The sequence below is a fragment of the Pleurodeles waltl genome, chromosome 6 (genome assembly GCF_031143425.1).
Source record: "Pleurodeles waltl isolate 20211129_DDA chromosome 6, aPleWal1.hap1.20221129, whole genome shotgun sequence".
NCBI classification, from domain to species: domain Eukaryota; kingdom Metazoa; phylum Chordata; class Amphibia; order Caudata; family Salamandridae; genus Pleurodeles; species Pleurodeles waltl.
Window position 1 is genome coordinate 425,577,716 of NC_090445.1, and position 15,556 is coordinate 425,593,271.

At 41.3% G+C, this 15,556-nt stretch overlaps 1 protein-coding gene across 1 annotated transcript; it reads right to left on the reverse strand.

Annotated features, from left to right (window-relative positions):
• Positions 1–4,242: 4,242 nt before the first annotated feature.
• Positions 4,243–14,845, reverse strand: LOC138301960 (acidic mammalian chitinase-like). Its single transcript, XM_069242402.1, has 11 exons — positions 14,821–14,845; positions 13,696–13,725; positions 12,169–12,370; positions 10,789–10,845; positions 10,528–10,693; positions 8,136–8,260; positions 6,743–6,866; positions 6,384–6,569; positions 5,429–5,548; positions 5,178–5,319; positions 4,243–4,496 (listed from the first exon to the last, which is right to left on the reverse strand). The coding sequence occupies exons 1-11, from the start codon at positions 14,843–14,845 to the stop codon at positions 4,243–4,245; spliced, it is 1,431 nt and encodes a 476-aa protein (XP_069098503.1).
• Between the last annotated feature and the right edge of the window lie 711 nt (positions 14,846–15,556).

Sequence of the window (15,556 nt, forward strand, 5' to 3'; positions counted from 1 at the left end):
TGTTGTCTGTGTAGGAGACTATGTTGAGTCCATGGGACCCGAAGATGTCTACGAGGGGATTCATGTAGATGTTGAATAGGGTGGGGCTGAGCAATGATCTTTGTGGTATGCCGTAGATGAGGTCCTTGGGTGCGGAGGTGAAAGGTGGCAATTGGATGCTATGTTTGCGTCCTGAAATGAGATGTTATGGAGTCTGTCAATGAGGGTGTTGTGGGAGACGGTGTCAAACACGACAGAGAGGTTGAGGAGGATCAGTGCCACATTTTCTCTGTTGTTAGAGTTCTAATGTTGTCTGTAGCAGCAATCAGCGTGGTCTCCGTGCTGTGGTTGGCCTGGAATCCTGATTGAGATTGTGAGGCGTTAAGTAGGTGCTTGTGTTCCAGGTATTCGGTGAGCTGTTGATTGATGTCTTTCTTGAGAACTATGTCTGGGTAGGCGAGCAGGGAAATCGGTTGGTAATTTTTTAGGTCACTGGGATTGGCAGAGGGCTTGTATGGGACGGATCTGACCTCTCTGTTTCTCTTTAACTGTCCGGGAAGGAAGCTGTGGAGATGGAGGTGCTGAGGATTCTGGTGAGTTCTGTGCTGACTGGGTTGGGTCCGAGGTTAAATGGGGGATGGAGGCAGGGGTCGGTTTGTGCCCCAGAGTGGATGGATGACATGATGTCTGTTATGGTCTGAGTGGAGACCTGACGGTGATAATTTGGTTGGTGTTCTCCAGTGCATTGAGGTTGTCAAGGGTGAGAGTCTTGGGTTTGGGGTCGAAGTTGTTGTAGATGGTGTCAATCGTGCTGTGGAAATGGTTCAGGAGGGCGTTGCAGAGTTGTTGGGATGGGTGGATGGTGTTCTGTGTGGCTGTCGGGTTGGAAAATTCCTTGACTATTTTATAGAGTTCCTTCAAGTGTTGATGCAAGCACTGATGGCTGCTGTCTTGGCTCCCCTGATGCACAGGTGGCAGTTGTTGAGGGCTGCTGTTTGAGCCATTGTGTTGGAGGGGTCTTTGGTGGTGTGCCATCACTTCTCGAGCTTAATCACATATTCTTCTCAAGCCTAATCACATATTCTGACTTTGTGTAATTATATATAAACACCTTAATCTTGGGAATGGTGAATTAATAAACCCGGACACTTGCATGCAGCCTTAAATGACAAGAAACAATGTCCTACTTCAGCAAGTCACGGTGCCTTTTTTAATTTTTCACTTCACACATGGACACACTTGCTTATTGATAAACCACAATTACTCACCACAACCTATGATACTTGTTTCCTTGCAGCCTTGAGAAAGCCCCAGGCTATTTAGCCACATAAGGCCAAAACTCATGTCGGCTGCTGATGAACGTGGATTTCAAAATAGCACGTATTATCTGGAATAACCTACACTGGAAAACATAGAAATTTTCACTTCAAATCAAATTAAAATTTCAAAGAACCAATATATGATTCTGTATCAGTTTATTTATGGGTGGACCTACTTAATGTTTTTCTGCAAATCCACTATCATACCTTTTGTGATTTTGTTGAATCTCCCAACTACACCATTGCTTTGGGTATGATGTGGGGTGGTGAACTTATATCTCACACTACATTCTTCTCACATAGACGTTGAAAAGGTGGAAATGAAATGTGTGCTCCTATCTGAACTAATATCCTTAGGTAACCCAACCCTGGTGAATATTCCAAGGAGGGCTCTAGCCACTGCTGGGACAGTGACTATCCCAAGGGGGAATGACCTCAGGATACTGAGTGGCCTGGTCCACTTCCACTAGGATGAACCTGTCCCCTGAAGCTATGAATAGGTCTAGGTGTCCAACAATGTCTACCCCCACCCTCTCAAAGCATGTTTCCACCACCGATAGTGATATAAGGGGTGCCTTTGGTTTACCTCCTGCCTTGCCACTGGCATGGCAGGTCGCGTACGAGTGACACTACTCCTTGTCCTGCTTGGATATCTGGGGCCAGAAGAAGTGGTTTAACAGCCTTTCCCAGGACTTGACCTGCCCCAAGATCCCTGCCAAGGTGATATCTTTGTCCAAGTTGAGGCAGAACTCCGTGTACTATTGAGGGACCACCCCTAAGTCACTGCCCAGCAAACACTCTACTGGAATAGCAAGGGACACAACTACCTTCTTTGAGCCAGTAATCCCTTCCTATTCAAATTCAATCACAGCCATAGGGTAGGAATTTGCGGCTCTACAATCTTGTGCGCCTCTTCAGGTAGGATCTGGTTTAAGAAAACCCTGTTACCCATTACTATGGCTATAATGGCATCTGTATCCCTCAGAGCCTTCACCTCCACTCTGCTGATTTTTGGCCACTGCCTATACTTTTCCATGCTAGAATGCCAGCGGGCCGAAGGTTCAGTGTTCTCCATTCTTCACCCCCAGAGACATTAAGATGGCCTCTATGTACCCTTTGGGATATCTAGGGTCAACTTCCCAACCAATCCCCACACTCGCCAGCCCTTTGAACTGGTCACCAGTGGGTGCATTTTGGTACACATTGAATGCTCTCTTTTGTTCCCTGGCTGATTATAGTCAAAGCACACCCCTTTCTTTAAGTAGTCAAATGTCTTTCCCTGATAGCCCTTCCCTTGTGAATGGGATGTGTCTAGGGACTCCCCCCACCTTCCACGGACTATATTGGGTGCTCTTTGGGTGATCTTTCTTTTTATACTTTCCTCCTTCTCTTCCTGGACAGCGAGCCTGACCACTTTTCTTCTGGTCACCACCCAGGATCTTTTTTAAGGGCCCTGGTTCTCACCCACTCTTCCTGCCGAGTTCCCTGAGGCTAAGCAGCTTAGAGTCCACAAGATGCTGCTGCAGCTTTGATGAATGACAATGTGTTGAAATATGCTCCTTAAACAACAGAGTGTAGAGCCCTTCAAATGTATCCACCTTTTTGCCTTTAATCCACCCATCTACTGCCTTGAGGTGTCAATTAAGTCTACCCATGTTTGTGTGCAACATTTCTGAGGAGATTTAAGTTCTAGCCTATACTCTTCAGGACTTAGTCCAAAAAGCTCAACATGGGCTAGCTTCATGTGGGTGTAGGATTCAGCTACCTTTTCCTCTTGTGTGAGTAGCCTACCTCTGCCCAACTAAGGTACTACCTCCCACAGACGTGTTCCCCAGTGTTGCGTCTCCATCTTCTTCATCTTGAGAGCTCATATGAGGCCAGCCACTTGTTATCGCATCCCCTGGAACATAATAGATACACCCCTTTGGGCATCCTTACACCAGGGGCACCTCTGTCAGCACTGTAATATCTGCTGCTACTTTTTTCTCTGGGATCCAAGCCCAGCCTGACCCTCTCAACAGGCTGTGATTATTCTCCAACTCCTCTTCATCCCTACTGCACTAATTCCTTCCTCAGGCATGGAGATACCCTGTGAGCTCCCTCCCAAGCTCTCATGGCCTTAATGAAAGCAGATGTCTTAACTTTAGCACCTATAATGAATGGATGTCAGCCTGGAGAGGGAGATCTGATATGTGAGTATGGCCTGAGGGAAAACTGGAAAGGTTTTCAATTAGAGGACCCCTGTATGTAGAGTTGTCCCCATTGACTAGCATGAGGCTAGTGTCGAACCACCAGTGGGCAAATTGAAAAGGGCTATTCTGGTCCTCTAATAGTCTTCAAGGAGTATACAGGCGCAGAGGAAGACTTGGAGTTGTGAGTTTTATTTGTGTTTTATACAGTGATATTTGGAGTCACTTATAATTATGATGGTGAACTGTAATGCATGTGTCCATTTACGTTAGAGACTAGGCTGTTTGAGCCCATAGTGACACGCTGCTTAGATTGGTGGGTATGCATCCTTAAACTGTATCTAAAATGCCAACAAAAATGTGTATTACTGTTCCTTACTTGTGCAAAAATACCAGGAATTTGACTGGTACAGGTACCTGAAAGACCTATGTTGGGGTACCAGCTCAAAAGCAGAAAGGTGAGCTGCAGACAAGAATGTGGGCTGAAGGTAGAGTGTTTGTTTTGAGAGTATTGCCATTACAAATAAATGCACTTTTTAATGACATCACTGAGTATAGTGAAATGATCAGTTTTTCCCGAAAAGTAGTACCTAAACACTCAAAATAATGTGTTACACTGATATGCTAGCCAAAGTAATTCAGACGCCTTTGATTATGCTGAAGTTTTTTATTTTAGAGTTTGAATTGTTGGAACAAGTTATTTGTATCAGAGAATTTGTTCATTAACATGTTTCTGTTCGGATGGTGGATGTCTTTTACGGCCAGTTGCAGCATGAGCAGCTAGGGTCATACACTAGGCCAGTCTGGCAGTGTTGCTGATAGGTGATTCCATTGAGACAGTGCCAGAAGGCGTTTTTGTTTCCAGCAACTGGGTAAAGACCGCTGGCTTTTCCTGCACAGAATCCACTTCCTCCAGAGCTTCCGCCTCCACTGCTGCCACCACCAGATGGCGCTGCTGTGGCTGGAGCTGCTGTGACTGGGGCGACAGGAACAGCAGGAGCTGTGCAGCCTGCAAATCAAAGGAAAACATTGGTTCTCAAATAATTACATTACTTCTTCAGTGTGACTATCCGAGACTAAGACAACAGTAAATTAATTCTTTAGAGATTACATCTTTGTTAATGTGATCACAAGTTACAGATCTCTAACCGGCAATCGAACATCTGCAAGAAGGGAGTATTTGGACAGCTATTCAGGACACCTTTGAAATTCAGTGTATGTACCATTAGCAAAGTGTCTGTTTTGATGGGCTAACCCATGCCCCACATTGACTCTCATCTTGGCTAATCGCTTTAAATCCTCTGACCATCTGCATCACTCAACGAAGAGTATTATGAGTAGAAGGGGACTCTTGAACCAATAAACTTGAACATGCAGCAGAAACTGGAGAGACGTATGCTTGCAGCATGTTTTCTTAAATTATGTGTTTTCTACCAAATGTGTGGATTTGTTCATAGATTGTATACAGGGTTTGAAGAGGGTCTGGTCATACATGGTGTGTTGTATATCAAAATTGATTAAGGTTTAAGGCTTGGCCATTTCAGGCATGCAGAAATGGGCGACTGTCAGAAGCATCTGTGGGCACATGTGAGCAGTGTGCTTATTAGTTTACATCTAAGATAGAGGTAACAAAGATACAAGCACTTCCCACTGATGTCATATTAAAAAATTCTGTATTCATGTCTCTCACCTGAAGCTTGCACTCCGAGAGTAGTCTTCAGTGCAGTGATCAAGGGGAACTTGCCCTGGTTACAGAATGTGCCTGTGAAGTCATCCAGGTCAATGGCCCACACCATGGCACCGGCCAGGTTGTTCTTCATCAGCCACTGAGCCTATAAATAGTAAATGGAATATACTCTTATCCTATTACTGCCATAGAGTTGTGGAAACCTACAATGTTATTGGTTTTAGCAAGGTATAGGGTCAATCTTCATACAGTACCTTGAGAGTAACACTCTTCACATTGTCGTATCCAAACCACTCGTTACCCTGGTATGCGTAGGGAACCTCTTCAGCAGATGACCAGTTCTCAGTAGCTCCATTCTTCAGGAAGGTGCAGATCTGTAATGATTTAAGATTGCATAAAGTTTGTTTAAAAGTAAATATCACTAATATATGAGGAAATGCTTCTCAATATGAAACACAAATGCATTTTAATGGAACACAGCATTCTGCAACCACATCTTTCTCTACCACAATAACCTTACAGCAATGTGTGTCCACACTCTAAAATGACAGTGTCAAGTCTCATAATCCAAATCCCAGGCAGCGGACAGATGGAAAGGTACACTTTGTAACATCACCGTACCCCTGTCCTCCATATTATGTCAGTGTCCAGATAAAGTTATCTTTTATTTGTATTGGGGTTTATTTATATTTGACATACCTAAACCTAGTGGGTAGTGCTATTTTATAGATCAGCTCAATTAAGTGCCACCATACGGAGTTTACAGAAACAAGAGCCGACGTTTATATAATGATGATGTTACAGAGAAGTTTAGAATCGCAATAAGTAAAGTGAAGTTTGACTGTTGACATACAATTATGAAATAGAGTAAAGCAAGGTGGACTATGCTGCACTGTTTTTATTTTAGAATTAATTATTGGAACAACTCATATGAACCAGAGTGAATTTGTGAATTAACATGTTTCTGTCAACCTGTTGATTTATGTTGGTAAGATGATGAGATAATTACTTATTTTTCTAAATAGTAATGTTATACATTTGAATCGTCACAGGAGTGTTCTGTGTAAATCTGTCTGTTTGCATCTTCTTGCATAATGCTCAAAACTACATTTGTACATTCCGATGGTGTAGGTGCTCAGCATATCACAGCCCACTAACAAAATCTGTCAATGTTGGTGACTGTTTATTAGTGTCCTTTGACTCACATACCTCATAGTAGGCCAAGAAACCAGCTTGTCTGGTGTAAGGCCCTGCAGGTCCATTTCCAGAGGTTGGGGCTCCAATTCCATTGTTGGACGGGTTGCTCAGCATGAAGGTGTGTCCATAGGTTGGGACTCCAACAATAAGTTTTGAAGCTGGGGCACCATTGCTCAACCAGTAGTTCATGACGTAATCCTACAAAGAGAATGCTTGTGTTCATGTCAGAGACTCTTATGTGACATTTCAGTCAGTTCATACCTTCTCTGTGGTTAGCTGTCACTGGAAATTCAACTGAAAACAAAGACAAATTGAACTTGAGTTGGGCTGGGGCTTCCCCAGCACATCATGTGGTCTGTAGCTATACTTACAACATTCAAGTAGGCGTTTGCTCCAGTGGCCGCAGGGTTGGTGTACAGGGGGCTGTTTTCTCCAGTGTATCCCTCCCAGGATCCATGCAAATCATATGTCATGACATGGATATAGTCAAGAGCCCTGCCAGAAAATGCACATTAACATTTTAAGCAATTGACATTTTTTTAATTATTAAAAGAACTGTGTTTGCGGACAAAGTGTTTTAATTCTTGATATTTTGCTCAGTCAAACTATTTTTCTTTGTTTAGTCTGTGAGCATTTGAGCAAATATGCTTTACATGAAATTCCCACTTGAACCAATGACACATAAAGAGGTTCAAATATGGCCTATCTTTGTCTTTAGATTGTCATTAGAGGAAATAAACTTGACATCAGGAGGCAAGAAGTGAAATGTATTTGCCAGGGAAACTCACCACATGCTACAAATTTGCTATTAAAATAAATTATAATGAAACCCTTTTTACATTTAACTTTTTAATCTATATGTTTCTCTACAACTAAGCTTAGCACAGGATGACAACATTGTCAATACATTTCTTTGCACATTTTGTAGAACTTTAGCAATTTTGTATATAACTTTGCCAATGATGTCATTGGTGATGTTAAGCTCAATCTATAAGTGGAGATGGAAATTTATGTCTTACTAGTCAAGTATCTGGATATTTATAGCCTGTCATTGTAAAGTTACTACCATTGAAAATGTGTTTCTATTGAATGTCTTTGTTATAGAGTCTGTTACAACTTGTCTATTTGTTTCGTCATAGTTTCCTGGTTTGGTTTCGTTGTGGACTTCATTCAAATCTCCACAAAGTTTGTATAGTGAGTACAACATATTTCATGTCTCATTCATGAAGCTGTACAAGTGAATGATGAGGTAGCTAAAGGCAGCGTTTTGGACTGCACCCATTGTTTCTTCAGATATTACTTTTAGTTTCCTCATGGAGTCGTATTATACACTTATAGCTCATGGCCAATGGATATACTGGTTGTTAAGGGTCCTGAACATGAGTTGTAGGCCTGTGCCACAGGTGAGAGCCGTTAATGAGAGAGATGGCATTTAACAAACAGTATAGCAGAGGCAGAAGAGCTATAAGGTTATTAGAACATTCCACTCACTATGAGTAGCATGTTCTAAATTAAAAAGGGGTAACCATGAAAACAAACATTGGAATGTTGTTGCTTCAGGCTTATGCCAGCCATTATAAGCCTTCAGCTGCTACGTTGCTTTCAGTGGAGCTCTCAACATTCCAATGTTTTAATCTGCTATAGAAGCTATAGCTAAATACCTTACTTATATATGCAAATAGTTTTCTCTGGCAAATCACTTCCATAGGCGAGTGCCTGCAGCAGTCTTTCAATCAAGGCTTTATCAGATGATGTTGTACTTACGCTGAGAGCTGAGGTATCTGGTACCCAGCCTGGATATTGGAGATCCCTCCAGCCACTGCTGCAGTCACCATGAGACGAGGCCTGTTAGTCTGAGTGGCCTCCTGCTGGAAGGCTGCAAGCATTTCCTGTAAAGTAACAGAAGAAACACTATTTTAACAAGTAAAGCAAGGCCAAATCGAAAAAGGGTGTTCTACAGTGATACTTTATTAACTTGAAATATCTGTCGTATCCAGTTCTATTATTGTAGGCCTTACACTAATCCATCCTTTAAACCCATTGTGCTTCATCGAAATAAAAATTGTCTTCAAGGAGGGAGAAACCAACTTTAGTTACGTGTAGACTATGGAAACCTGAGTTCTAGTTCCAATTTACCCTCTTTAATGTATTATTTAATGCTGGCTATATCACTTTTACTTTCAGTCTCTCACTTAACCTCATCTACAGAAATTAAGACCACTAGCCAGCATTATTAGGCTCTGTATGAATCAAACACAGGACATTTAACTACAATGTCTTACTGCACATTAAAGCCTCCCCTTTCTAGTTTGCACACTTGCATTTTTTTAAGTCTGGAAACTGAGTTGACTCTAGTGATATTGCTCTTGAGTTATTCATATTTGTATAGCATATTTATGTCATGGACATGATGATCTGGTACTCTGGGGTTCATACAGATTGAGGATTAGTTTGCTGATGTTTGTGTCAGATTACCTGTGACCATTTTATTTGTATCTGGTGCTTGGTGTAGTGTAGCTTATAAGTGTTAAGGTAAAGCAAAATGTGGTACATTCAACCAGTCGTAGCAGGCTGCTGCAAGTCAGCTGCATATTTATTTATAGTCTTAGGCTCCCATTTAGAACTTTGTAGTGATACCTGAAGAGTTATTGTAGGAAATCTGGTAGGATAAATGGGCATTAGACAGCTTCTTGTCGAACTTGGCTCTTCGTTCCCAGCCCCCAGCAGAGGTCTGCTTTGCCACAGATCCACTGCCACACTTGCCTGTTCCAACACTATCTACTGTAAAATTACATAATATTGTCTAATGATAGGATCTCAGTGGCTAAACTGTAGAATGTTATTAGGTGTGCATCAGTGAATTCTCTCTTGACAAAGTCTTTTGAAATATTTTCAAATCTTATACTTCTATGTCGTTAGACTAAATCTCCTCGAATGTTATTCCTTTAATTCCTTTTTTTTTAAATCAGTTTTGTGAATATACTACCAACAGTATTTTTTTGATTATCAGTCTTATGATTGTGATGTACTTTGACTTCCAAGTTAAAAGTGTTATATTTGTGCGTGTTATAGCTACAATTAAAAAATGTCTTCCTGTGTATTTAATGGCAATAACTTGCTTGTTTGACCAAGCATTACCATTTTATTTATTTCTTTAGTTGTTTATTTTTTATTTTTGGCACCTAGATGCCCAGCATGTTATGTACTGGTGTCTAAAGTGTTTCAAAGGAAGCCCACTACTTTATTGCCATGCAATAATAAGTTAGCCAGATTGCCAAAATGCTATGATGTTTGTCCTCTAGTTTATTATCATGTCTTACTCAGTTCATCGTTCACGGCCTCATTATGAGTTTGGAGGGCAGCAGAGACTGCCCGCCAAACTCTTTGGGCCGAAAGACCGCCCCTCCGGTTTTCCATCACTGGATCTATTGTGAGTTCCCTGCTGGGCTAGCAGGCCTAAACAGCATTTCCACCCGCTCTCCCAGCCAGAAACTCATCACAACATTGATGCTGGCTTGTAACCGAGTTGGCAGCAATGTTGCTGTGTGTCGGGGGTGACAGCACCCATCGCACTTTTCACTGCCAGTATTTCAGGCAGTGAAAAGTACAACACGGCTGTCCAGGGGGGCCCCTGCACTGCCCATGCCAAGCGCATGTAGCACACCATGTCCCCCAGCCTTTGCATGGCAGTGGAACCACAATGCAAAAGCTGGCGATCATGGGGGTTGTAATCCCCAGGGAAGTGCTGCTAGCAGTGCTGGCATGGTGGATTAAGACCCCCGGCACTGCCAGGCCATCGGCCAGCCTAAAAGTGGAGGTGCCGGCGGTCCGATTATGGTGCTTTCACCGTGATCGTGATGTGGAGGTCGGCCACCACTTTGGTTGCGTTCCGACTGCCACCATGAGTGGAGCGGTCTTAAGACCACCACACTCGTAATGAGCGCCTCAGTGTGTATAACTGCCTGATATGCTAGCCAGTAGGAATCACCATTGCAGTAAGCAGTTACTTTTTGTTAGACTGCAACTGCAAGAGTAAATGGGTGCTAAGGTTTTGAATTTCCAAGAAAATAACCTGGGCTCTGTACCTTTTATGTACATATTGTCTGCTCCCCTTGTCGCATAGTACATCCCCTCCACCATTTACACTCCACGTTACCTGGACCAGTGTGGTAAAGAGTTGTTTGTCTTGAGGGGGACTTCCTCTGGACCCTGGGTACTCCCAGTCAAAGTCCAGCCCATCAAACTCATACTGTCGTAGAAATTTGATGACTGAGGTAATGAAAGTCTGACGGTTCTGTGGGGTGGAGACCATGGCAGTGAATCTGAAGACGAAACAGGCAATAGGAATAGAAGCGTCAACACCTGAAGGATGGTTCTGCACAAAGTCTTAGAATTCAACTCCATTTAAAATACTCACGGAGCTGTGCCAAAGTTCCAGCCACCGATTGCCAGCAGAGTTTTCAGATTGCCGTTCCTAGAAAAGAGAGCAGCCAATCAAGACTTTATGGCTCCTAGCAAAGTGTGAATTTCATTCAGCATGTGCTGATGCTGCACATTATTAAATGCATTTCTTCCTATATTTCATAAACATTTGTCATCCTGCAATAAAATGTGAGCTCAGATCTCCCCCCCCCACTTCAAAAACTGTTATATAATGGCTTGTTTATGTGGATATCAGTGCTCACCCTTTAATCATACATCCAGTTTTTTTATTACACTTTGCACATGTTTTAAAATGTGTGTATGTGTGACACTGAATGTCATTGTTCAATGTTTTTTTAATCACTAGAACGTTTCCAAGACTGTACAGGACATTCCAGATGCTTTAATATTACAACTTATGTTTTTTTGTGAATTGCCGCACACAGTTATTATATACAGAGGTTCCAGCTAATGGCACGTTAGAGCTTGCACTGAAAAGTGAGAACGAAAGACAGTGTTTTCAGCAGGAGGGTGGTATGACATTAGAAGATGTTCACCACACTTAAAACAATACACCTATAGGATTTATTTATGTTAAACTATGTGTAATAAATATCAACAGTGGTTAATTTTGGAGTCAACAGAGGGCTCCTCAGGACAAAGAAAGGCATTGTATATATGTTATCAAGGTGCTTGTGCTTGCTAGGCATTTATACTATGCTCCAGGCTATCTGCTAGCTATAGTGGAAGTGTGTTAGCTCCTGTTAGGTAAATAGGCCATGGCTTAGAAGCTCAGAAGTTTTCCTAGTAGTCCAGTAGTATGGGAGGTTGAATGGGGATATTGCAGTAGTTCAGCTTGCAGAAGACTGGAAATTATATAAGTAGCTCGGTATAGTTTAAGCTATGTTAGTGTGGGCATTGTGGATATTGCAGTGGTAGTTGCTGGAAGAGGTGACAATTAATATAGCGGTAATCAGTTTGTACTTTATTGAACCCGTACCTCTAGGCTGACTGGAGTGGACCATAGAATGGTTATGGGGAGTGTTAAACATATGCACGGTTAGCATTAAAAGTAGAAAAGGGTCTCTAACAGTGGACTTTGGCTCTGGACAGTGGGGAGCAATTCTCATGCTTGAGAAAGTAAATTCTCAACTTTGTTAAGAAAGGGCTCTGCAAAGAATGCATTAACATAGTAGCATCTGATAGGTGTTGGGAGGCATGTCATTATCAAGCCACAGAATAAAATTGATTGAATTATTCTGCTGTTGTCATTTGAATTTGGCTGTGCTTGTTTGATTTGGTGTGATGCATGCCGTGTGTGCTGCGTAGTAATCACAGAAAGGTAATTCTATGTACGAAAAAAAAGAGGACTCACTGGTTCTTGAGGTTCTGGAAGGAGTTATAGAGAGTCACATCATTCCACTCAATGGTTATGATTTGGTTGTTGGACATTCCAGCGAAGGCATAGATCAGGTGAGTACACAGGCATGGATCGATGTTGTCGGGCTTAAACTTCCCTAGGCCAGGCCTGTATTGGGCCCAATTGGTGAAGTAGCATGTCAGCTCATAGGCAGAGCCTGCAGCAGGAATAAAATGTAACTTTCAAACCATGATTTATGAAGGCATACATTTAAAGCGCATTCATTTTTATAAAGTTGCTTCATGGGGTTGTAGTTGTGAAAATGTCACCATTTATTTTCTAATGAGTTACGTAGTTTGTGGCTTTTCCCTAAAACACAGAACCAACCACAACATTTAGCACCATGGAATAAGTTTTGCTATTTGATGCTCTTTCAAGATATATCCCATCACCAGAGTGGTTTCTAATGAGGAACAAAACAGCCTCATTGAGCCAGCTTTATGAACTTTGCACTCGCTGTCAGTGCCTTCATATGTCAATGGTAACTTTCATATAACAATCTGTGATCTTTTCAGAGCAGTTAATTTTTATATGCATGTGCTACTACATAGCAAGAACCAGTCTGCAAAGCAAATGAAAACTGCATAGGAAAAGGGCTTTAGGCATTTCCAAAGTGAGTAGAAATTCAGACCTAAACTGATGTCAGTTTTCATTAAAGGGTGTGCCTATTTGGAATAGTCCTGACATCACTGAAGGGAGAGTAAGACCTTTGAAATCTCCTTTATTAGCAAAAGCAACAACTCAAATTGTATTTGGATCAACGATGGATCTGTGGTTGAGACAGTCATTATTATAATGTGCCCCATTTTACCAACACCTTACTGCCCTCCTAAACTGAATTAAGTATGTCCATGGCTAAATTTGTTCACTCAACATGTGAAAAGTACTTCTATTGGAACTTTTCAAAAATGAAGATACAGTAAAGTTTAAATAATCTTTTCAATATCCATGTGGCAACAGTTCATACCAGTTATTGGTTTGGGTAATAAATTGATCCTAGTGTATCTTTCAAATAAAATGTCAAACATATGCTCCAGTTTCAGTTTCTGTAAACCAATCCTTTAGACATAGGGAGCCATTGCTCTGTTGGCCCCTCAAGTATATTTCTGACCTAACCTTTGATTTATGAGAGATATATTTTAGCTCTCCATAACCTTTCTATATTAAGATTTGATTCTCATGATGAAGGATGTACTGCTTGCATTGACTGCATTAGTCAAGCTAGACTGACCAGTCTAGCTATGTTTTTTTTCTTTAATCCACATAAAAGATGATAGAGAAATTATATGAATTCTACTCATAGATTGCAGTGGAACTTTTTACAAAAGTATCTGACATGCCAGGGTAGTCTCATCTGAAAGCTGTTGCAGTTTATACAGCTTTTACGTTTTGATTTATTTTGGGTGAATATATTCTACTGTAATCTTATTGTTGGTCAGTCTCTCCCAAGAGAAATGGGCACCATTTTGAAATAAAACTTACCGAGCTGAGCATTAAGCAGGAGTGCAAGACCTTAAAAGAAAGAACACAAATTTTAAAGTGAATACATTTCAAAAAGATGACTTTTCAAGAAAGGTGTAGTTGTAGATTTTCTTTGGTGTCAAGATTTTTTCAGATAACATGATACCGCAAGATGATGTAGGCTGTTTTACAGCAGTGTTAGGCTGGTTTTTAAATTATTGAAATTCTGGCTAGGAACCAAATTGCTTCAGAGATGAGACTATGTGTAATGAAACAAGACAAAGCAGTGTGATTAGAGATGCCATCACAAATGCCATTACATTTCTTCTGTCTTTATTTTGCTTGTTTTTGGAAATCATATCACACTGACCAATGATGGCTACACATGAGAAAGTACCTTGATTTTCATATCCTTAGCAATGGCGTATTAGTGAGTTAGTGTGGACAATCTAAGTAATTAACAAAGTGTTGTTGAGCAGAAAATGTTGGTTAGTCCATTGCAACTTTTTCTGACAAGCCATGCTCTTTTGAACAGTGTAAAGTAACTCTACAGTGTTGTGGGGTGTATCTGTTGTTAGCAAGCGCTAGTGGACTAAATAGCTGATCTTGTTTTTTTACCCAGTGCCTTTTAAGACATAATCAAATGTATTGGTTTTGGGGAGGCCAAAAGGTATTGCGAACAAGTCAACTAGATTAGCAGTTGGTCTCTACCAAACCTTAGGAAGAGCTGGAGACTGTCAAGGTACCCATATTCCAATGATTAAAGTATTAGATCATATGTGAGCTCTGTTTTACACATAACAGTTGGGTGTTCACCCAAATCCAACAGAAGAGAGAACTCAGTGGGAAAACAATTACAGACCACATTGCCACCATAAAAGATACTGTTTTCAGCACACACATGTCCCATTCTGAGATCTGACACCCTTACAAATCAAAAAGACAGACTGCTCAGCCAGAAGCATACAGTCATGAGATCAGCTGGAAACTTAAGGGATGTTCCATTCTACCCAGCTATCCACAAGGCATGCAGGAGGACATTAATTCTCCATTCCAAACAAATGAGCAGCAAACTGGAAACCACGGTCTAGTGTTTGAAAAATTATATTCAATTCTGAGAATGAGTCTGAGGAAAGCTGGACTTACCTGTAAGGAAGAGTAGCTTTGCCATCTTTGCCTCTGTACTGATCTTAAGCTGGATGTTTCCTGCTTATATACCTCCTACCACCACTGTTATCCTCCAAGTTTGTGATTAGTTGTTGAATTAGTAGGTTGCTATCTTACATTTTGTGTAATTAGTTCCTTTAAATAACTCCAGAAATAATGGTATCAATTTCCTGTCATAATGCCAATTTTCAGAGGCAATTATAGTCCTTTTTGGCAGGGGTAGGATCATGCTAAGGGCGTCTTACAATCCCCCGAGGTGTGCATCATATTTACCATGCAAACCAAGGACTGTGGATGTTGATTATTTTGTGGTTTCCTACTGGTCAAAGCATTGTTATTTCTGCTTTATGTGCTGTATCATATGATGGCATAGATAACCTCCACAGAAGGTTCCATTTCTGGTGGCATAGGTAAACGTCTCCTTGAAGTGTGGTCACGCTGACTGATAACAGGAATTAAATACATTTAACAGACACAAGGACCTAGCGAAGGTCATCAGCCAGTTGTGCTCTTTGAGCGAATGGCCTATATCGACAGCATTTATAGCTTTAGAGAAAATTAGGTTTTCTCTGAATTATTCATAACTTTCAACTTAAAAAGGATACATGCAACCAAGGCTACATGACAGTCAAATCAATATGAAGGACAAAATACATTAAGGCTCTCGTTATGTGCACATCTTTGTAAATCCCATTCTTTGGAAAACTGAACAAAT

What these genes read in the sequence shown, in the direction of transcription:
- LOC138301960 (XM_069242402.1), bottom strand. Translation starts at nt 14,845, where the DNA reads ATGGCAAAGCTACTCTTCCTTACAG. An exon ending in TCTTTACCACACTGGTCCAG is followed by an intron (nt 8,261 to 10,527) that starts GTAACGTGGAGT and finishes GTTACTTTACAG; the next exon opens with GAAATGCTTGCAGCCTTCCA. An exon ending in TCTCGGAGTGCAAGCTTCAG is followed by an intron (nt 4,497 to 5,177) that starts GTGAGAGACATG and finishes TTTGATTTGCAG; the next exon opens with GCTGCACAGCTCCTGCTGTT.